We start from the raw sequence: 24,669 nt of genomic DNA, 5'->3' as shown, positions 1-24,669 counted from the left end.
TTGTCTGATAATCTTATGTTTTTGTTGTAAAATATTTCAGAAACTTACATGTCTGATGTAAAAGGCTTGATAAATAAACTCATCTAACTTGTGTAAAACATTTGAGCTCTTCTGTTATGTAAAATGTTTGATCAACTTATCTATCTGGTGTAAAATGTTTGTTGTGAAATGACAGGAACCATTTTGTTATGCATTTCAGATCATTGACATGCCGGGAATATTATCAAGCAGCATATAATTATTTGGCTGTTCCCAGCCACTCACAGTCATCACAGCCGACTGTCATCCCTATACCAGAAACCTATGGTATGTATCTCTTCACTCTTACTCTTTTAGTCCTCCACAATACCTTATCTATCACATCAACACACACACACACACACAAAATTGGCTATGTTGTGTTGTAGGAAGGGTGTTTGCAATGTCAGAAAAGACAGGAAACCCTACCAATGTAATTGAATCTCTAGAGAGTATTGAAATATTAAGGAATCTTGAAAGGAAGACAAATTGTTGAACAAGCTACCCTCATTTCAAGAATTAATTGCTGTAGATGATAACGATAAAGTAAAATAGATGTTGGGTGAAATCTTTCCTCCAATGTGGATAAGATGTTAAGACTTATCTTGGTTAAAAGGAAAACTTAGCCAGAATCATTATTGCAGGAAATGCACATATTATGTTATCTTATATGTCAATCAAAATACCTTTGTATTAATTTAGTGAAAGAAAACATTAAAGAATGACCTTACTCTTACAGTAATATAATGTAAAGGGTAAAGACCCCCTTCGGTCATGAATGACCATGGGATTGCACCTAGAAAGTTACCCTCCGAGGCACAAGTCCAGGCTAGGTTGTTTATGGAACACCAGCAGTCACTTATGCATACCAGCCTCCTCTCTCCACATCACCGATGTTATCCAAGAGAAAGGCAAAGGCCGATACAACTTGGCACCAGTGACATCACAATTCATTTCTACAACTGAGTGAACTGGAGTAACTTGAAAATAAAGTATCTTGTTGAAGAACAGAGCACATAGCTCAGTCAGGGGATCAAGCTCACTATCTCATTATCTCATGATTACAGTGTAGGTTCTTAGAATATGACTCTTCTGTGTATTGATAGAACATGTGGATACTATAGTAACTGTTCATGTTGTAGGGTGTGGGCTGATGGAATATAACTTATAGAATATGGGTTAATTGAGTGGTAGAATATGGGTTAATAGAATGGTAGCTAATAACATATAATCTCACAAATGAGGTCCATTGACTCATAAAAGCATTTATGAGTCAAAATTAAAGCTTTACTGGTGTGATCATGTTAATTACAAAATATAAAATTATGGGATGGTTTAAAGATAAAAATTTTGCCATTGAATGAAAATTATTTGTCTAGATTATATTGATGAATTATTGTAAATAAAATAACTGTTTTGAAATTTATGTCTTAATCAGATATCTTAATCTTGATAATACTGTTATTTTGTACTATATAGTCTTTAACTCTGTTGTTTGTTTCAGTCATTGGACATGAGATATCTTTAGTCAAATAAATATTAGAGGATTTGGTCAATCAAATAAATGTCAGAGGATTTGGTCAATCAAATAGATGTCAGAGGATTTGGTCAATCAAATAGATGTCAAAGGATTTGGTCAATCAAATAAATGTTGGAGGATTTGGTCAATCAAATAAACGTTGGAGAATTTGGTCAATCAAATAGATGTCAGGGGATTTGGTCAATCAAATCGACCCCAGAACTTTTAAGTTTGATAGTTACCCAATTGGTCTCTTTGCTAAATTTGCTAAGCTATGAAGACATAAACAACCTCACACCAGTTGTCAAGTGGTAGAGAGGATACACACACACACACATACACACAATGGGCTTCCACACAGTTTCCATCTACCAAATTCACTCACAAGGCATTAGTGAACCTGAGGCTGTTGTATAAAACGCTTGCCCAAGATGCTATGCAACAAGATTAAACCTGAACCCACGTGGTTACAAAGCCAACTTTTTAATCGCACAGCTATCAATTGTGTTATATATTTTGAGAGGAACATTTTAGGAGATATTTCAGATGACTGTCTTTATGGAGAGTGATATACATTATATTATTTAAGAAACTTTAGTTTCATTGGTAATATTACAAAATAATTTACCAAATTTACACACAAAAAGACAATTTCGGTTTCAGTACTCCATGTAACCCCTCATAACTATATATTTTGCAATTTTCAGAAAATTTTTCTGAATTTGTGTTCCATACGCGGAAATTCATAGGATTATAAAAAAAAAAAATTTTTTATAAACTAATAAATGAGGAAGGTATATGGTGGTCGTGAATTGTGCTAAAATTAAGAGCTAAGTCATCTTCATATAACACAAAAAATTTGTTTTGTTTTTTTTGTATAATTGTATGAATTCTCCGTGTGTAGAACATAAATATGCAAGTTTTCTCAAAATTGCAAAAAATAAAAAAAGTTATTAGGTGCTTAAACTAGAATTCTGCCAAAAGAAAAGATTGCTAAAAAAAAATCTCTAGGGTCACTCATTGATGAAACCTACTCCAGACAAGGCTTTGTTCCTTTTCCTTTTGGAGGCTTTGTTTGTTGAATTTTTCTGAAGTACTTATTTGTTGTTAACCCTTTTATTCTTCTTTGTTTTGCAGAAGAGGCTGACTACCCTTCTATAGCAGTACGGGATTTTATTGCTCATGTGGAAATGTTACACGCTGATAGTGACATTGGTTTCTCACAGCAATTTGATGTAAGTCACCCAGCTTTCCTACATTTTTTCTGTCTTTGTTGGTAACATTTTTCTAGCTATAAAACATCGGATTGGTCACCTTTTGCTTGTTGTACACCTAAAGCGATATGCTTTAGGACAGTTAGATGTATCCTTTGAGTGATATCTTCTCTAGAATTCTTTGGTATGTAGGAGAGCTGGAACATGAATGAGCTGAGGGAGTGAGTAGAGTTACAGACATTAGCTGTGTATGAGGGTTAGGAAATTGTGCTGAGATGGAATTGATGCAAATGAATGATGAGTGCTGAGTGAAGGAGGCTCCTGTGTTATCATTGGTGGAAAAAGAAAAATTGGTGAGGTCAGATCTCTCTTATAGAAGAGATGGTGAAGGCCAAGTACTTGTAAGGAAAAATGTTTGGTAAAACAAAGTGAAAAACAAATAAGATGACATTAATCTCCTTTAGCATTCAGATTACTCTGCCAAATCTAATGTTTATTTATTCACCTTGTTTTGATTTAATTATACATTATCTTGTAGCTTCAGAATTTCAATGATGTGACTGTTTATTTTTAGAATGACATTGTAGGGCAGGTGTGTCAGAGGTCAGACTTTCGTGCAGTGACCTGAATAATAATAATAATAATGATAATAATAATAATAATAATAATAATAATAATAATAATATCGAAAAAAAACCTTTGGAATGAGAACCCAGGTTTGAAATTTCCCCAAGACACCTGATGAAGGTTGGAGGGTATATCAGCCAAAACGTTGTGTTAACAACAAACAAGATGAGGACAAATATCCGTCAAATGTAAATAATGTACATAATTCCTCATCTCTTAAATATAGAACTGTATCTTTTCTCTTGTTTCTGTCATTACACTGCAGCCATGCTGGGGCACCAGTCTTATTCTAAAATACTTTTATGTGATGATCATGATGATGATAATGATCATCATTGTCATTATTTTTATATCTGCTTTTCCATGCTAGCATGGTTTGAATTGAGCTTTTTGAGGCAGTATTTTACAACGCTGTTCTTTCTGATGCCAGCCCTTTTACTTACCTCTTATGACATACAGGGATAGAGATGGTGGTGTACCTATTGCCAAAACCCGGATACCCATGATAATAGAATAATAATACTGTATGGATTGATAGATTATGATTTATAGAGTATGGAGTAATAAAGTATGACTTAAAGAGTAGTGGTTGATAAATTATGACTTCAGGAGTGTGTTCTATTGACTCATAAAGCATGTATGAGTGCAGTCTAATGAAATCTCACAATACTAATCACATAAATTCCAATGTATAAAATTAAGGATTGGTTTAAAGATAACAATTTTACCATGGAAGAAGACTTTGAAGAATAATGATATATTACATTTATTTTATTTATCTGCTGATAGAGACCCATAGATAAGTTATGTACTAAAAAAGAAATGAGATTAGGAAATTGGGTGCAAATTAACATTAAAACTTGATCTAAGCTTGAAATTATATGTTAACTGGGTTAGCCATGCCAAAACTCGGTCTATTTGAAGTTTGGCATTGTAAATAAATATATGATGATATCATGTGCAGAAGAAATAAAATCTTCTGTGATCTCTTGACCAACCAAGTCTTTGTGAGCAGATTTGGTGGATGGAAGCTGAAAGAGCCCCATTGTGTGTATGCATGTGAGTGTATGTGTATTTGTGTCTCTTGTCTGGCCATGAGGAAATACTGTGACTGGAAGCACGTAAGAGTTGGCAACAGGAAGAGCATCTGGACATAGAAAATGTGCCTTAATAAACTCTGCTCAACCCACGCAGGCATGAGAAAGTGAACTTTAAAGCAATGATAATCAAATGTTTAGAAGCCAGTATATTACATATTTACAGAAAAATCCACTATGGCTGAATCTAAACTAAAATTGTGTTCTTGTTTCTGCTACTGATTCAGTTGTGCCACCAAAAAAGCATTCCCGATCCCTGCTGAAGCTGTTTAACTATCCTAAACATGACTTCTGTTCTGGAAGAAACTCTCTGACATAGCTTTTTCAACAACAACCAAATTCTGAATCTGTCTGCTATTATGATCAAGGACTGGCTGTGCATACTTTGACTTTGCCAAAACCTTTGACAAGGTGAACCATGGGATTTTATGCTACAAAGTAGAAAACATTGGTGCAACAGTCTATATTTCACTGTAGAAATTTCAATGTTATAAAACCTCCTGTGAATTGGTGAAATATGATGGGAATTTCTTATTGAAAATATAGATTTCACAATAGTCTCAGAATTAGGTAAGAGACTCGTGTGACTAGAACCATAGTATGTACTCTGAGGAGATGTGGAAAATTACCACTTTTAGGAAAATGAAGTTAATCACTCCAAAAGTCGACTGCCATCATCATCATCATACACCTGTTTTCTATGCTGACATAGGTTTGACTGCCCAAATCAGTTCTTATTAGGCACCATTCGTAGAAGGCTAGTAGGACCACACCTTGCTCATACATTCCATCTACACCAAAACTATAATTAAAAATATCATTTAGCTTAGCTCCAATTGTGTTTATTTATGACATGGTGATATTTGTACTGAGCAGTTTAATTTTTCTATGAATCTATTGTCTCATGATTTATTTCCTCTTTTTTCCAGGACATTACTCAACGAACTCGGTGTGATCTAAAATCAGAGTTTTCTGCATTACAAGAGAACAAAATGAAGAATAGATATATCAATATTGCTGCCTGTAAGTAGCCGTAAACTATACCTTCTCCCTGTTCTCTCTATACATAGTTATAAACTAATAGAACCTTTCTGGGCACTTATTTGGTTTAGCATGGAATGTTAAACTCTGTCCCCACTAACTTTTTTGTTATATTTTTAAAATTTTAATCAGCTTTCAAATTTTTAGGTTTTGAACATCAGAATCTATACGAAAATTTTTAAAGAATGTTTTTCTCCTGTATCAGAAATAGATTTGGGTTAGGGGATTTACAGCTGTAGTACCTTATTTTTATATATAAATATTTTTGTTTTGTCATTCAAGTGCATAAACATATTTTGTTTTGCAGTTGTAATTACATTTCCATCCTTAATAATTTGATCGTGGGGGTCAGTGGGGGTCAGTTTATCTATCTCTGCTTTGTGTTTCTGATACTTCATATAGCAGAAAATGCAGAATGTCATTTACATATCCGATATGGGGGTAGGGGCCCAGTATTTAATAGTTTCACTCTCTTCCATATTTTTTAATGCATCTCTTTTTCTAGATCTTTATGTCTAGGTAAATCAGCCTCTTCATCATCATCACCAACAGTAGAGGGTAAAAAATGGTAAAGTTACCTTTTCAAGTCATGCCAGTTCATAAGGGATGGTTTCCATGGCGTATAAATTCCCCACCTGGATGGGACACAGGTCCATTGCAGGATTACTCATTTTTGCCAGCTGAGTGGACTGGAGCAACATGAAATGAAGTATTTTGCTCAAGAACACAATACTGCATCCAGTAATCAAAACCACAATCTTATAATCATGAGTCCAACACGCCTAGCCACTAAACCAGTTTGGGGTTTACACCAGTGATTTTCAACCAGGGTCCATATGCCCACTGAGGGCCCATATAAGATTTTGGAGGGTCCACGTAACAGAATAGTAAATTGGGGATCCACAAGAGTGTTTTTAGGGACCCTGAAAAAATTTTGCTTTAGATGTATGTATTGGTGTGTATTGCAAGAAACGGCTAGGTTTCTTTCTCTAACATTTTGCATAGTTCCACCTATGCAAGTTAATGTGTGAAAAGCAAAGTAGGAGTTTTGATAGAAATTTCTATAAAACTAGTTTTTTAAACAGTGAATGGCTATGGTGGGGGGTCCACCAGAATAAAATAGTAATTAAAGGGGTCCATAGATAAAAAAAAAAAAATGGCTGAGAAACCCTGGTCTACACAATGTACTTTGTCACCTACACCACCACTGCCTTCAGTATTACCATCATCATGGTCATTATTATCACCTCTGTAATTTAGGTAATGACCGTGGAACTGGATATGGTTGTGCAATGTTAGACCAGCATTTAGGTGCCATACCATTTGGAGTAGGTACTTTACTGTTCAGTACTCAGATGTTATTATCAGAACATTTCATATTTGTCTTCAGGTTTACAAACGAAAAAAAAAAAAAAAGAGAAAGCTCTTTCCTGAGACTCATAAAGCCAGTTTCTTGGATTCTGTAGTGTATATATTCCACCCAATGTGGGATGCCAGTCTGTTGCAGAAATACTCATTTTTGTCAGTTGAGTGTACATAAGATGAAGTGTTTTGCTCAAGAACAAATTGCATTTCCCAGTCCAGGAATCAAAACTAACACCCCTGGGGTTAATCAATCATCAATACTCCTTACTTTTTATAAAACACCTTGTTCCTTGTTTAAAAAAAGACATCGACATCATCATCGCTTTTTTAATGGCGGCAGTTTTGAAGATCATGATGATGGTGGTTGTGGTGGTGATGATGTTGATGATTATTATCATTAAGGTGGCGAGCTGGCAGAACCATTAGCACACCGGGCAAAATGCTAGTAGCATTTTATCTGTTCGTATGCTCTGAATTCAAATTCTGCCATGGCTGTCTTTGCCCTTCATCCTTTTGGGGGTCGATAAATTAAGTACCGGTGAAACTCTGGGGTCAGTGTAATCAACTAGTCTCTTCCCCACAAATTTCAGGCCTTGTGTCTTTAGCAAAAACGATTATTACTATTATTTAAAGTAGATTTCTTCATAAAAGCTAAAAAGGGTTTAAATCAAAATGTTCCATCTTTAGCAAAACCTTAATCACTTCCTTCTTCAAGTATCACTCAAAATTGTTACCAACAATTATGAATTTTTATTATTATTCTTTCAGATGATCACACGAGATGTCAGTTGAAGCCAATAATGAGTAGGCAAAAACATTCTGATTACATAAATGCCAATTATGTTGATGTAAGTAGCATGATTTTTTAATTGCTCTTTAATGGCCATAACGTAAACACACACACACACACACACACACACACACACACACACACACACACACACACACACACACACCCTTGCACTGGCTCTTATAACTGAGACATTCTAAACTTGAAGATACTGGTTTATATAGCACCATTGATTACACATTTGTGGGCATAAACCAACAATGGTGCCATTACTTGCTTTCATCTTCTGCTAGAAATAGTAGTGTATCACCTACCTTCTTACAAAAGAAGGACATATTAAAAATATAAGATGGTCCTAAGTTTGCTTCTGCAAGACTGTGTTGCAGACATTGGAATGACGATGTTACAGCTAAACTATCACTGCACACATGCATGTGCATGCATGCACACTCACTCACACACACAGACAATTTGTCTTGTTGTTTCTATTGCATTGCCTGTACTCTTCATGATACATACAATGCCTAGTAGTACCGTTTGTTGTATGTTGTGTGGTTGTGTATGGGGGAGGGTGGAAGCAAAGATGAGGTAGTATATCAGTTATTGCTTTGGAAGCAGACTCATCATAAAAGATCAAGAAGACTACCTCACTTTATGTACATCAACAAGCAGATACCAGAATGCCTGAATGGATGGATGAGTATGTCTCTCCTCCAGGCTGAGGGTTGGTGGGGGCTCAGACATAATCCACCTCACCTCACCACACACCATGGTCTTGTTGCTGCCATGCACTCCACAAGAATCCTATCTGGCCAGTCCTTGATATTATTGCTCTTTATCTTCCTATTTTTTGCTTGCAAACCTGTTTTATATCTACTCAACTCCTGAGGATGAGTTTATGGCTTTTAGGCTCTGATAACTTGGCCAAAATATTACAGATTTTGGCCAAGTTCTGACTACCATCACCAACTATTGTTCTTATTGTGTCATACTATACTAAACAAAATGGTTTGTGCTGCAGTTGCTCGCAGTCCTTAAATAGATTTAATAAGTTTATATACAAAGCTACAATAACCTCCATAACAATGACATTATTGATATGTTATTCTTTTAAACCCGAACTCACTTCATCTATTGTTCCTTGTTGTAAGTGACCCTCTTTTGTTGTTATTATTGGTCAACAATGCTACAATTCTGTTCCTGCCTCCTCCTGGACTGAATTGTTCATTCTATGAGTAATCTACTGGATCCAAGCACTCATCTTGTACAAGATACTTAGATCATCATCATTTAATGTTCATATTCCATGCTGGCATGGGTTGAAAGGGTCTGATGAGTTCAAGGACTGCATCATGATCCAATGTCTGCTTTGGCATGATTTCTACAGCTGGATGCCCTTCCTCATGCCAACCACTTTACTGTGTGTATTGGATGTTTTTTCCTGCTACCAGCACTATTGAGATTTCCATGCAACTCACAAGACAACAAATGGCTCGAGAGGGGGGAGTTCAGCTTTATGCTGGAACTGAGTTAGAAAATTTGCCTGCTGTAATGAACAGTTGTGCTTATTGAAGATCACTAGGAAGTATTTGAGTTCACTCATGTAAGAGGAAATATTTATGCCCACTTAAACAGGGACCTTTTGTTGAAGAAGCTATGAAAGAGAGTTTCTTCCAGAACAGAGGCCATGTTGAGGATTGCTAAAAAGCTTCATGAGGGACTAGGAATGCTTTTTTGATGCAACTGAATCAGCAGAAGAAACAAGAATACAATTTTAATTCAGATTCAGCCCTAACCATTTTAAAAGTTGGAAAAGTGGATTTTTCTGTAAATATGTAATATACTGGCTTCTAAACATTTGATTATTATCATTGTTTTAAGGTTCACTTTCCCATGCCTGCATGGGTTGGGCAGAGTTTATTAAGGCAGATTTTCTATGTCCAGATGCTCTTACGTGTTTCCAATCACAGTATTTCTTCATGGCCATACAGGAGACATAAATACACATACACTTACATACATGCATACATACAATGGGATTCTATCAGCTTCCATACACCAAATCCACTCACAAAGACTTGGTTGGCCCAGAGACAACAGAAGTCTTTTTTTTCTTATGCACATGATGCTGTCATCATATATTTATTTACAATGTCAATATTTAAATAGACTGAATTTTGACATGGCCAACCCATCTTACAAACTTTATTGAAGTAGATACCATGAGAAAAACTCTCATCTTGGCTTTTTGATAATAAAAAAGGCATTCTTGTTTATATTGCCAGCGGGGAGATAAATCCCTGCCACCTCCAGCACTGAGACCACCTGATCACATAATTTCAACTTTCCTTGATTTTGTCAACATTGGATGCTCAATCATTAGAGATAGCAGTGATTCATCCCTCTACCAGCAATATATAGAAAATCAGTGCCAAAACAGGAACTGGCGTCGCAATTAGCTAGTGAGCTTGTTAAAAAAAGATATATATATATATTGACGGAAGCAGTATTAATACCGAGAGATAATATTTATACCCACTGAAATGTGGGTGTTCTGTAAGAACAAGCTATACTGCAGTAGATATGAGAGAAACTCTCATATTGGCTTTTGGTGCAAAATGGACTCTTGTTTATATCGTTGTAAGGAGGAGGCAGAAGAGGAGAAGTGTATGTGTAAAACTCTTGGTCATGTGTTGTTTGCCTGCATCATTTTTAAAACCATTCCCAAGATACCTGTTATGGAGATTGTGTCTGTTTTCAGTCCTTACTTTCTGGTTATGTTTACTTCCAGATCTTTATATTTGAATTGTTTCTTCCTTTCTTTTAGAATTATTATTATTATTTCTTTGTCTCTGTTGCAGGGCTATAACAAGGCACGTGCCTACATTGCTACCCAGGGACCACTACCACAAACAGTCGATGACTTTTGGCGTATGGTCTGGGAACAAAACACTGCTGTGATTGTTATGATAACAAACTTAATGGAACGTGGAAGGGTAAGAATCTTTGATGTCCTTGCTAAAATACATACACTTTTCATAAGTATTGAGTACTTATTTTCTCTGGTAAATTCAGTGTGTTATTCTTACTTGTTATAGTATATAACTTTGTACTTCAGTGTGTGAGGAATTGGTTTTGTGTTTTGTTTTTACATGAATTTATCCTGTATTTGTTTGTCAGTCTTCTACTCTCAAATTTTCTTTTTCTCTCTGTGTCTTACAAAATCAATGAGTGAGTTCTCTTTGTGTGTGTGTAGACCAACCACTATTTTCTTCATTGATTTTGTCTTTTTTTTTCCTCTCCTCAAGCTACTTTTAAATTCTTCAAGTGATATTATCGTATCTCTTTAAGTATATATTTCCTAATTAATCACTCTTACTTTCTCTCTCATTTACAGAGGAAATGTGACCAGTATTGGCCGAATGAAGGGACAGAGGACTATGGTGTGATGTCAGTGAGGTTACTGAGTACATTTGCGCGTGCTCACTACACAGTCAGAATATTTTCCCTCAGGAATACAAAGAAAAGAAAGGTACCTTATTGATCACATGCTTTTCACACAGAATCATAGCAGTAAAGTGCATTTTCTACACAGCTCAACTCTCTTGTGTACCTTCAACTCTTCAACTACCCCTAATTCACTAGCTGAAATCCAATTCTCTACCTGCCCCAACTCCTACCTTGCAACAAAATCTACATAAGCATAAATTCCTCAAGTCATTATTGCCCCCCCCCCCCAGCTCCACCCCCCCATAACTCCCCACTGGCCCCCAACTCCTCACCGACCCTCAAAAAACCCACCCATGTCCAAGTCTCCACCTGGCTCTTCACCTATGCTCAGTTTTCTGCTGGCTTCCTTCAACTCTAACTCACCAGAACTTAGAAACATAACGTCAACATTTATACCTACCATCAACTCCTTACCTTCCCTCCACTCTCTACATAGTGTCTACATTGCCCTAATTCTCTACAAACACCCAACTTATTACATGTCCAACAACTCTTCTAAGAAAATCCACAGTTCTTTCATGTACAAGAATTACACTTAATAGATATTTTCCTCACTCGTGACATGTAATAAAGTCACTCATATATACAATATACCATTCAGTTTATCAAAGGACATAACATTGTGTCATATACTAAGGTCACGCACTCTATAGGTTAGTCATATATATATTGTGTATTGTATTATATATATAGTAACATACTACTCAGTACTTGTTATACTATGCCTATTGTTTAGTACAATACCCAATCATTGAAAACTGCTCCAAGGCATGTTTACCAAATACTATATTAAGTATATAAATGCATAAATGATAGTATTTTAATGTTCTCTATGTGGCTTGTGTGTTTTCTCGTCTTTGTTTTGTTTGCAATGTCCTGTACCCAGATATGCACCTATACATACAGGTGGATGTCGGTATGCACATACCTGTACGTATATATGCATATACTCACTTACTATTTGTTTTTACATGATTGAACGCAGCGTCTCCAATTGTAAGTAGTTTTTCGTAACTTCATATTTTCCGACGCTACTCTATCTCTTTCTCTTCCTCTATCATTTTTCCCCACTCTCGTTCTTCCTCTTTACTACTACGTATCTCGCTTTACCCCTCTCGTTCTTCCTCTGTTACTACTACGTATCTCTTTTTTCCCCCTCGTACTTCCTCTCTTTCTCTTTTCCTCTCGTTGCTCACCTATTCTTCTACTCCCTCCCTTTGTTTCTCCCTCTGCCACTCTCTCTCTTCCCCTTACACCGGCATGGTCACATGCTTCCGGTCAATAATCCTTTTCTTCCTTGACTGTCGCCGAGCAAAGACACGAATCATTTCGTCCCTACTTTCAAGTTCGTGCCTGACAGCGTTCACACACAAACAATTTTTCTCGTCTGGCCGTAAAGCCTTTTCTGTTTGTTTTCCTGTCTTGTTTTTTGTCCGCCACAACATTCCTCCATGGCAAGATTTAATTTGTGTATACAAATTTAATTTGCGATCCATGGGAAGAGCTGTTTTAACGATGCGTCCTGCCTAGCTCTTCGAAACGCCGGTGTTAAAACGGAGGTAGCTGATGAAGTAGAATGTTCTCTATGTGGCTTGTGTGTTTTCTCGTCTCTGTTTTGTTTGCAATGTCCTGTACCCAGATATGCACCTATACATACAGGTGGATGTCGGTATGCACATACCTGTACGTATATATGCATATACTCATTTACTATTTGTTTATATATATATATACCTTTATAACTTTCTATATTTTTTCTTTTTTTTTTTCCCTTTTTCTATCTATTAGAGTTACTTCCCTTATGTTTAACTGTTTTTCGTAACACCTGTTGTCATTTAGTAGCCGACAAGAATGTACTGTAGCTCTTTGCTCCAACATTCGAATCTCTGAGTACTAATAATGACAACTGTTTGCTGTTTGCTCTATAAATTATACCACATATATATCTATATATATATATATATATACATATCCTCATTATCTTCAATGTCTGTTTTCCATTCTATCTTGTGTTGGTTGGTTTGACCAGAGTTGGCAAACCAGAGAGCTGCACTAGGTTCCAGTTTGATTTGGTTTTGTTTCTACAGCTGGATGCCCTTCCAAACACCAGCCATTTTATAGTGTGTGGTGGGTACTTTTAATATTGCACTGATATGAGCGCTTTTGCATGGTACTGATATGAGTGCTTCTTATGTAGCACCAACACAGGACTCTTGCAGGCCAATCCTCTTCATAAGGAGGGCAGCTTTAACCCTTCTGCTGTGGAGGATGGGTATATATATATATATATATATATATATATATATATATATATACATAGTCAGTTTAAAGAACAAACAATTAAAAAACAGAGGGAAAAAAATAAATGTGAGGATGTGCACAAGCAATATATTAATTTAATGCTCAGAGATAGAGAGTTGTTAATGTTTTGAGCATAGCTCTTCATCAGAAAGAGAAAAGTCCAAAGAGAAAGAACGAAAAATAAGGAAAAGTTACCAACAATCCACTTGTGGTTACATTTCTGATATATGTATATATATATATATATATATATATATATATATACATACATGCATACATGGTGTATACACACATACATGCATAGATTGTTGTGTTATATAACTAGATCACATAAATATAATACAGTACAGTTGTACATAGTGTTGTTATACATGCTAATGGACATTGGTATAAGGCAGCAGTATATTGCAAAGGTATAAGCCACATGACTGCTATTTAATCTATCAGCTACAGAAAGTAGGAAGGCTATATCAATTGGGACTCTACTACTCCACCATTTCTGCTATTCATCACTCTTACATGTTATATAACAATAAGATATCTTTGTATCCTGCATTATATAGTAATGCACATAACACTGTTCTCTGAGATAATGGTGTCAGAAATAAATATATATATATAATCTTGTTTCAGTTATTAGACTGGACCCATGCCAGAGCACCACCTTGAATTTTAGTCAATGAATCAATCTCAGAACTTATTTTTTGAGCTTGTTATTTATTCTAGTGGTATCTTTCACTGAACTGCTAGGTTACAGGGTTGCAAACACACCACCAACAGTTGTCAAGCAGTGGTGATGATGAGGACAAACACACACACACACACACACACAATGGGCTTCTTTCAGTTTCCCTCTACCAAATCCATTCACAAGGCTTTGGTTGGCCCAAGGCTACAGTAGAAGATACTTGCCCACGCAGGGACTGAACCGGGAACCGTGTGGTTGGGAAGCAAGCTTCTTACCACACTCCCATGCCTGTGCCTATGCATATATATATATATATATATATATATATATATATATTAATAGGCACAAGTGTGGTAAGAAGTTTGCTTCCCAACTACATGATTATGAGTTCAGTCCCCCTGCGTGGCACCTGGGACAAATATCTTCTACTTTCGCCACAGGATGACCAAAGCCTTGAGAGTTAATTGGAAAGAAGCTTGTCATGTGTGTGTGCCTGTACATATGTTTGTTACTGTCCCTTTGCTTGTTACCATTATGCAAGGGGTGTCTTTTGTTTCCAGTCTTATGTGACAACATGTCTGATGATGGGGAAATATTACTTTATCTTGGAAACAGGTGATGCTTCACAAAGAAAAAAATCCACTTCACCAAATTTTGTGTGACCCATAAGCATGGAAAAGTGAATGTTAAAACAATGATGTTAATGACAACAAGATATATATATATTACATATTTTTTATTCTCTTATTTGTTTCAGTCATTAGACTGTGGCCATGCGGGGACCACTATATATGTGTGTGTGTGTATATATATATATATATATATATATATATATATGAACTTTACTGTTCAGTATAAACTGTAAAAGGAGTATCAAACTTGCTTACTTTTGCAGGGCAGATTGAAGTATAAACTAGATCTTGCAGGCCAAATAGAGACAATTATTCCTAAAGCGATATTTATGTTACTGACCAAGGTAAATGGATAAAAGAGCCAATGTACAGAATAACAACTTTAACAGCAATAAATAAAGGAAAGAATATGAAGTGTTAGCAAAAAGTTGTGTAAACTTCATCCACACGGTGTGTGTGTATTATATATTTGCTATTTTTTAAAAATAAAGTTCTTTAGAGTGAGAATGTGGATAGGAAATGTCGAAATGAATGCATATGCTTCTTTAATAAAAAGTCAATTATTGATAGAAAACTTATACTATTTCAGCTGCAGTACCTTTCAATATTGTTCATATCATGTGAATCCATTTGGGTGAAATTGTGTGTAAATTTGGAGGAATTAGGGGTGGATTCTTGCTTGATTTAGCCTATTAAATGCAACATATGTCTTTTAGTATATGGATTTATAAGCTTCTTTTTCAATAGTTAAGGTAATGAAAAAATTCCCTAAAGTACATTGATTTGACTAATCACAGCTGGTCTTGATCACAATTCTTGTCAGGTTCTGACTCTGAATGCATTTTAGTGATATATATTTTATGGATTATTTTAAAATTACAAAATAATAATAAACAGGCATAAAATAAAGATAAGATAGAGCCAGGCTCCTGACTAAATAGGGATGCAGGCTAGATTTGTTTCATGGAACATATGTTTGATGTTGCTGGGATATATATATATATACCTTGGACAATGTGATAATGCATGATATTGGCATACATATCTAGCACTGTGATATACACACCATATAGAAGTATCATGAAAATTACCTTACACACCGGTGAACATTTTCATATAGTTAATACAGTGATGGCATATATTCCATACAATGATATCATGTAAATTAATGTTGCCATACAGACCATGTAAAGATGGCATAATACCCTTTAAGAATGTCACTCACACCTTCCCATTTTGCCCCACACATAGGGTATCACATGTTATATAATATGTATATGATAAGTATACCATATTGATATGTGATATAATATGTGTATCGTATTGATACTTAATATATAGATACTACTATGACCAACAGTTATAATTTGATGCATGGGCCAGTCAGTAGCATGATCAAATTATTAACAAACACCATACATTTGCAATACATATCATATACCAACATCATTATCACACACCATACATTGTATAGATAAATGCTTTATCTGTATATTCTCTTAACAGAAACACTCCGCTGAGCGTGTGGTTTACCAATACCACTACACTGAATGGCCTGATCATGGTGTTCCTGATTATACGTTGCCTGTCCTTACTTTTGTGCGGAAGTCTGCTGCAGCCAACCCCCCTGGTGCTGGACCTATCGTTGTACACTGCAGGTGAGTAAAAGTCAACAATGGAGATATTTTTTACCATTTGCCATTCTTATACATAAACACACCTACCGGTTTAAGTTCATTAAGTATTTCCTTTTATCTGCTTTTGATAATAATAATAATTTTGAATTTTGAAATTCATTAATTTTGTTCTTCATGAGTTCTTGCTTAATAAAATTTTTGAATCAGTTCCAGCATTTTAAAGAATATTCTCTGCTTTATAGAAACTTTGCCTGCTTGGAAATCATAGAATAATGTGGAGTTCTCTAAAGTGAAACTTATTCTTCCATTGTTTTGGGTTACTTAGAAGTCAAAGAATAAAATTTGTTTCATGATATGGAACTCCAGACTTAGAACAAATAAATGAAGATATATATGAATAAAATGGAAGTTGTGATCAGATGTTTGATATTCAGCATATTTTGACTGTGCTACTGATTGCTTTGTATTTCAGTGCTGGTGTTGGGCGTACCGGTACCTATATATTAATTGATAGTATGATGCAGCAGATAAAGGAGAAAGGCTCAGTAAATGTAGCTGGCTTTCTCTTACATATTCGACAACAGAGAAACTTTCTGGTCCAAACTGAGGTAAGTAGAACACATTACTTACTTTATCTTGTTACTTCATGCATTCTAAGTTACATAGAACAGGTAGAAATTGGGAAGAGGTGTTTGTCTGTTAGTGTACTGAACAAACAAGTGTCTTAGTGCTTAGTAGAAAAGATACCTGTATGTATGTGAAGATGTTGCTTATTCACCGATCATCCCAGATGAAGCTGACTTCTATCCTACCAAGGTGCTATTGTCTCCTTTCTCCCTCTCTCTGGTCTTGTGCCGTTTCTCCTCAGGTGCTCAAGACTCGCTTGTCTCTTATTCTCTCGAATCGTCCCTGTACAACTGATAATGGAGTTCTTCCTCTTCTGAACATTGGTTTTCTGTAATTTCCTCTTTGCCCATGTTTTCCCTGATTTGTAGCTGTTTAAAAGGAACATGAACTACAATGATCTCACCAGTCTCAGAGGTAATATGATGGCCATGAACAAACCTAGGAAGATATGGAATGAGGTAGTGAAGCATGATGTTTGAACGTTGGGCCTTACAGAAGCAATGACAAGTGACCAAGACCTTCGGTGATATGCCATGCTTGAGAAGGCTTATCAAACCAAGTGAAATCATAGTAATGCTGGTGTCACATGACTGGCACTCATGTTGGTGGCACATAAAAGCACCCATTACACTCTTGGAGTGATTGGTGTTAGGAAGGGCATCCAGACGTAGAAACCATGCTAAATCAAACTGGAACTTGGTGCAGATCTCTGGTTTACTAGTTTCGGTCAAACCATCTAACCCATGCCAGTATGGAAAGCAGACACTAAATGACGATATGATGATGATATTATAAAAAAATTCATGTGTGTAGGGTGAATAGATGTATGTGTGTGTTGATGTGTAAGGTAAACAGATGTAATTTAAAAGAGATGTAAATCTTTTAGAAGATGAATACATGTGAATTAGTAGTTTGCAGTAGAAAAGATGTTGCTAAAACATATGTGAATATGTTGGTTTGTAGCAGAACAAATATAAAAGTTTACCAAACCTAAATGAATTAAACCAAAGCACTATTTCATGAAGAATACTGTTGCAAGATGTTGTTTTGTTGTGTTGTAGGACCAGTACATGTTTATTCATGATGTTCTCGTGGAATACATTCTTGGTGGTGGTGATACTGAAATTCAAGATGCTAAGATAATGAAATATTTTGAAGATTTAGAAAAACCAAATGCAAACGGAGAGAACCACCTTGAAAGACAATTCCTGGTAAGTATATTAATATTACTTTCTGATGATTTGGTACCAATTTCTCTGTTAGATAGAGTTTTTGTAATAAGTGTGATGTGATGTATTGTGCAGCAGTGGTTGCCTAGCAGCTATAAATATGGTGAATGTAATCTTGGATGCTCTATTAAATTCCAATCCATGACAATATGGTGAAAATAAAGGGTAAAATGGACAACAATAATTACGATCATGTTAATAATTATCTCTCACATAAGTACAAAACCAGAAATTTGGGAGCATTGACTTTCTTACTTTATTTTGTCAACCCCAGAAAAGTAAACAGTAATGTTGATTTTGGCCTATAACCACAGAAAGCAAAGCACCTTGTCTGACACTTTTATGATTCTACCAATCCAACAATAATACAATCAAAACGACTGAGTGTGACTGCCTATATAAACCAACTTTTAACACTGGTAGTGCTCCAGCATGGCTACAGCTTTTAGGCTGAAACATATGCAGTAATCCCTTGACTATTGCGGGTGTTATGTTCCAAAATGCCCTGTGATAGGTGAAAATCCCCGAAGTAGAAACAGTACTGTACTGTATATTTTTTTTATATTTTTGTAATTTGTATATATTTATTTTATTATAAATGCAAAACACCACCACCCACTCGCCTCCAGAGTTTCATTTTCCATACAGTATGTGTAATTCTTTGTTTACTCATACTCATCTACGGTACATCATGTGTTTTCTTTTAATATATCTTAATTAATGTGTTATACAGTGCAGTACTGTACTGTATTTTTATTTATTAACTTTTAGGCTCGAAAATGCTTATTTTACCACAGGAATAATTAAAATCTAAAAAAATATTAATTATAAATACCTATCAGCCACAGAAACCTGCAATATACTGAGGAGTCTGCAATATAAATTTATATATATTAGCCAGAAAAATCCGCAATGTACTGAAGGCACGATAGGTGTACCATGTTATGGCGAGTGAATACTTTAAAAGAAATATATAGGTGTTAGGAAGAGTATCCAGCTATAAAAACCCTGCCAAAACAGACAGGGAAACATATTGCAGTCTTCTGCCTAGCCAACTCCTGTCAAACCATCCAACCCATGCCTGCTTGGAAAGCAGATGTTATATATATATATATATATATATATATATACTGTCCAGATTATCTAAACTCTGTATAGATTAATATGTCACTGATTGGTGTAACACATCTTAAACTTCCTGCTGACTTATATCTAATTGTGTATTATTTCAAACTGAATTTAATTGTGTATCATTTCATAAGCTGTTACCTTCATATCCAAGCTGTCTTGCAATTGCTGTATTATTCTAATCATACATACACTGTACATTCATAAGTTTCCAGAAAGCTCTTTCAATTCCCGGCAATATCATTTCAGTTAATTCACTCTTTACCCCATTTTCTCTTGTGTCAGCAGATGCTTATCACTCATATTTTCTATACTTTCCTTAGAATATGATACTAGTGAAGCCATAGACCCAGTCTTCAACAATGGGATTATATTTACTTATTTTTTTAATGATGTCTTAAATAATTTCATATTCAAAATAGTTTTGTCTTAACTGTCCCACCAAGTTCTCTGTTTTAAATCTCAACCCCTTCTAATGTTCACCTAGACAATTCAGGTTTCAACTGTCAAGGTATCAGTCTCTGTCCAACAAGTTTATGGTTGAGCTTGTGGCAGTGGAGACCACTGGCATTCTTGGCCTCCAGACCATATCATCTCTGCTCACCACTGTTGAGGTAGCGATGGCTATCCACAAATGCAAGCCCCATGGATCAGTGGCTGTTCCAGCGCATCTTCCTTGCCATCTTCTGGGACAACTCCTTTTCCATTTTCTCTTCTGGGGCCATGAGGAAATTGTATATTCCACTTCTTAAATACTTAGATCCATGCAATAGTTTATTATTTTAATTCTATCAGATTATGAAATTTTAATTGTTTTATTTTTAAAAACAATAGTTCCTTGATAAGTCGTTAATTTCCTAAATCTTTAATTTCAGTTGTCAACGTGCCGTAGACCCAAAGAACATGAGTACTCTCAGGCTGTAAAACCTGTAAATGTACCAAAGAATCGTATTCAAGAGATGCTACCTATCGATATGAAAAGGGTTCTTTTGCCTGTAAAACCTGGCGTGGACGGCTCGGATTATATTAATGCTTCATACCTGCAGGTAAGTACACCTAAACAGATTCATCATTGGTTCTTTTAATGTTTTTATTTTGGTGGGTGGGGTTCTCATTTCCCCTAACCTAGCTCCATATTGTCATGTTTTAAACTGATGTAGCTAATGGGGCCATTGTCATATTTTTAAACCCCCCCCCCCCCACACACACACACATCTTCAGTTTTTAGTCTTTAATGTCTGTCTCATGTGTCTCTCACATGCTGGATTGTTGATTTGTAATAATTATCCCCCCCCCCCCACCTCTCTTTCTTCCATTCTTTCATGCTTGCCTCCATTCTTGCATGGATTACATGGTTATACCATCTGAACATATTGTTTTGCTATAAAGACAACTACTGAATTTATGCTAACATTTAATAATTTTAATTAATTGTTCCTTAGACTCATCTGACCAATTGGCACCTTGTGAACTGGAGCTTTACTTTTGGTTTATGAGGTGAAACTGGCACTTCATTGCTTATGACAATGAGGGTTCCAGTTGATCCGATCAATGGAACAGCCTACTTGTTAAATTAAAATGCAAGTGGATGAGCACTCCACAAACATGCATACCCTAAATGTAGTTCTTAAGGAGATTCAGCAGGACATAGTGTGTGACAAGGCTGACCCTTTGAAATACTGGTACTACTCATTTTTGTCAGCTGAGTAGGCTTTGAGCAATGTGAAATAAAGTGTTTTGCTCAAGGAAAGATGAATTTTACCCTGATTAGGGCATCAGTCTAATATCAGTGAAATTCCTAGACAATCTAGTACCTGTTCTCAACAGTTAAGTGAATTGAAATAGAATTAAGTGTTCTACCAAGAAACACATCCAGTGAGCTGCAACAGACACTAACAAATCAGTCCTATAATCGCCTGCTCAAAATCCAACTTTCTAGCTATATATTATCTCTGAAACAACAGCATTTCTAGGCATAGTGTTCACTTCCTCAATGGATTATTGAAGAACATCAGGCTGTGCTCAACATGGAATCATTTAAAATCCTTTTGGTACCAACCTGCCTGAGATCATCCTTCATTCTGTGATATAAACTTCCTGACTTAGTCATTTAAATTAAAACCTTCCATTAAAATTCCATGTTAATTTGTGTTCCAAACACTTATCTAATAAGGACAGTCATTTCATTAAAGTTTTCATTTACAATATTGATTAAAACAGAAGCTCTGTTGCTTAACAGAAATATGGTAACAAAAAGTTAAGTCATTCACTGGAAGTATTCAATCCACAATTATAGCAACCTGGAATGTAATCTAATTTTAATTGTTCAAGCCCAGTGTGGAGCTCACTAGCAGCATGTGCAGCAAGTTCTAAAATGTACAACTGAAGTAGCCACGAAATAGCAGCTGAAGTACAACCACACTCATACCACCTGGCTTCACATTGCCTAGGTCAGTGCCACAAGGGAAATTACTTGCATCATCATGTATGTTCATATATAACTGCAAATGCAAAATGAAACCAACTTCATTCACGAAATTTAATACAAAATTCATGCAATTTAGAAAATTTGTCACCAAGAGATGATAATGGAAAGACCTCAGTCTTTGATTTCTGAGGTTGTGCTTTGAGGCTACCGATTTCAAATAATCCTACAAGATAGCTAGCCATCACCAGACCATCTCATGATCATTCAAGAAGAAGAAACAATGTGCACATTAACACCACTGTACTCTAGTTTTTCATCTTTGCTAAAGGACTATTGCAGTTGTATAACTTTAGGAATCACCAACATGTCCAAATTGCAATGGTACTCCACATAATAACTCACAGCTCTTTCACTACACATCTAATTTTACTAGCCTAAATGTGGTGGATCTATGGAGCAACCCCCTCCCCCCGCAAGAAAGTGGACAAGTGACTACAATTCAAATTGCAGCTTTTGAGTTTCTGTTAGAGCAATCACTTGGTAAACAGAAACTGTATGGAAGTCAATTGTGTGTGTAATGGGGGTGTGATGTTCACACATTTTAACAAACCTGTGTCATCGTCATTTTTGTGCATGTGCATAAAATGGTGAAATTTTACACTTTGGGGCAGATTTTGTCAAATTGATGTCACAATGGCTAGTGTGCAAAGTACCAAAATTTTGCTTGAGAAATAAAATGCTCTTACCTAATCAAAACCTGAAATACTGGGGAATTAAAACAATGAATTGAAATAATAAGTTTTAGCAAAAATCCAAACAATTCGCATTGAAATGAAGAATTAGCAAATGCTAAATTGATTACCGTTAATAAGTTGTCTGTTTATACCCATGAAACATTTTTTGTGAAATTTCAGCATTTTTCAAAAAACTAAAATCTATATTAATGGGTAGGACCAATTTAATGAAAAAAATGAACAGAAACTGGTAGTGAACCCATGTTGTCGTCATTTTTGTGCATGTGCGTAAAATGGCAAAATTTTACACTTTGGGGAAGATTTCGTCAAATTGATGTCATGACAGCTAGTGCCTAAATTTTGCTTGAGAAATAAAATGCTCTTACCTAATCAAAATCTGAAATGCTGGGGAATTAAAATAACGAATTGAAATAATAAGTTTTAGCAAATCAGAACAATTCACATTGAAATGAAGAATTAGCTAAACAGATAACCGTTAATAAGCTGTCTGTTTATACCCACGAAACATTTTTCATCAAATTTCAGCATATTTTGTCAAATTTATGTCACGATGGCTAGTGTGAAAAATGCCAAAATCAATGCTGATTAAAAATCGATTTTTTAAAAAAATTACAAGTGTGTAAGTGACCGCATGGGCATAAGCCCCACACACATCGAGTTTCATCAAGGTCTGTTGGATAGTCTTGGAGGAGTTAAAGTAACAAATTCACAAACACATAAACTTGCCATTTATTATTATAGATTACTAACCAGAGTGTTTTGGGTAAATGGAGTTATTTCAGCTTACAACACGTTAGCTGTAGTAGGGTTTAAGTTAGTGAACTATCAACTGTGATGTAATCAACATTGCAGTACCTTTGACCTCTTAGGTATTTCTGACTGTGATATGGTAATTATATTATATAATTTCTTTATTCCAGGGTTATAATCGTACAGACGAGTTCATTATAACACAGCACCCATTGGAATCAACTGTTGAAGACTTCTGGAGAATGGTCTGGGACCAAAACAGTGCTGCGATTGTGTTGCTTACAAAAATGGATAATGATGTAAGTAATCTGCTTTAATAAACAAGCAGAATTTGGTTAATAATAAAGATTTCTTTTGCCAAGACACTAAGTCTCTAGCTGATTACATATGCCACAATGTCTTACTGCTACTTATATTACTGACCCTGGCAGTGTGAAAGTCCATTTTAGCTGTTGTATCACACTCAGTTTGTGTTGAATTTCCTGCTCAAAGCTCCACCAAGAAGTAATGCAGTGATGAATTAGTGCAAATAGGAAGAGTTATTATCCCTTGCCTTTGATCTAACTGAAGTTTTATTTGTTATAACTTCAGTGGATACAAGCTAAATGATTAAGAAATTTGCCTCCCAATCACAAGGTTCCAGATTCGATACCACTGCATGGCCCCTTGAACATGGCATCTTTTACTAAAGCCTGTGAATGAAATTGGGTAGACGGAAATTCTGTTGAACCTCATTGGATGAGCTGTTCCTCTTATTCAAAAGTTCAGCTTTGTTTCATACTGTGTCACACTGATTCTCCCCAAATCGTCCAACCCATGCTAGCATGGAAGGCGGACGTTAAACGATGATGATGATGATGATGATGATGATGACACATATCTATATATGGTAATCAGTCGTTTTTGTATACTAATTTCATGATTTGATCATTCCATATATCGAATAATTGGAATATTCATCAAAATTGATTTCACAAACAATTTATTTCCCATGTTTTGAAGTAAATATCTATATAAATTATACACAGACTATTTAAATTCTGATACTAGTGAGAGATAAACTAAATACTATGAGACATTTACTCTAGTGCTTTACTATTTCTGTTGAACTACAGCTTATTTAGTGTATTAATCCTTAAGCATTTAAGCAAGCCTTATTCCAGCAAAAATATTCTACTAGTTTAATGTCCAAACCAGCCAGATCTGACCTTTTAACACCTACCCTACAAAGTCATTCTAAATATAAACAACCGCATCATCAAAATCTTGTGGCTTCAAGATAACGCATGATTAATTCAAAACAATGTGAATAA

At 35.5% G+C, this 24,669-nt stretch overlaps 1 protein-coding gene across 3 annotated transcripts in view; it reads left to right on the top strand.

Annotated features, from left to right (window-relative positions):
• The window catches only part of LOC106881686 (putative receptor-type tyrosine-protein phosphatase mosPTP-1), a 305,456-nt gene that overhangs the window by 274,544 nt on the left and 6,243 nt on the right, over positions 1–24,669 (top strand). For all 3 annotated transcript variants that reach the window (XM_089352243.1, XM_089352242.1, XM_089352241.1), the window contains 11 exons: positions 200–306; positions 2,675–2,772; positions 5,405–5,498; positions 7,650–7,729; positions 10,533–10,667; positions 11,069–11,203; positions 16,309–16,460; positions 16,912–17,047; positions 18,128–18,277; positions 20,299–20,469; positions 23,527–23,655. In XM_089352243.1, coding sequence (XP_089208369.1) covers positions 200–306; positions 2,675–2,772; positions 5,405–5,498; positions 7,650–7,729; positions 10,533–10,667; positions 11,069–11,203; positions 16,309–16,460; positions 16,912–17,047; positions 18,128–18,277; positions 20,299–20,469; positions 23,527–23,655 — 1,387 coding nt within the window. The remainder of the gene's footprint in view (positions 1–199; positions 307–2,674; positions 2,773–5,404; positions 5,499–7,649; positions 7,730–10,532; positions 10,668–11,068; positions 11,204–16,308; positions 16,461–16,911; positions 17,048–18,127; positions 18,278–20,298; positions 20,470–23,526; positions 23,656–24,669) is intronic.

Source organism: Octopus bimaculoides, chromosome 5 (genome assembly GCF_046866305.1).
Source record: "Octopus bimaculoides isolate indiv1 chromosome 5, ASM4686630v1, whole genome shotgun sequence".
NCBI lineage: Eukaryota > Metazoa > Mollusca > Cephalopoda > Octopoda > Octopodidae > Octopus > Octopus bimaculoides.
This window is presented reverse-complemented; position numbering and strand designations above follow the sequence as displayed.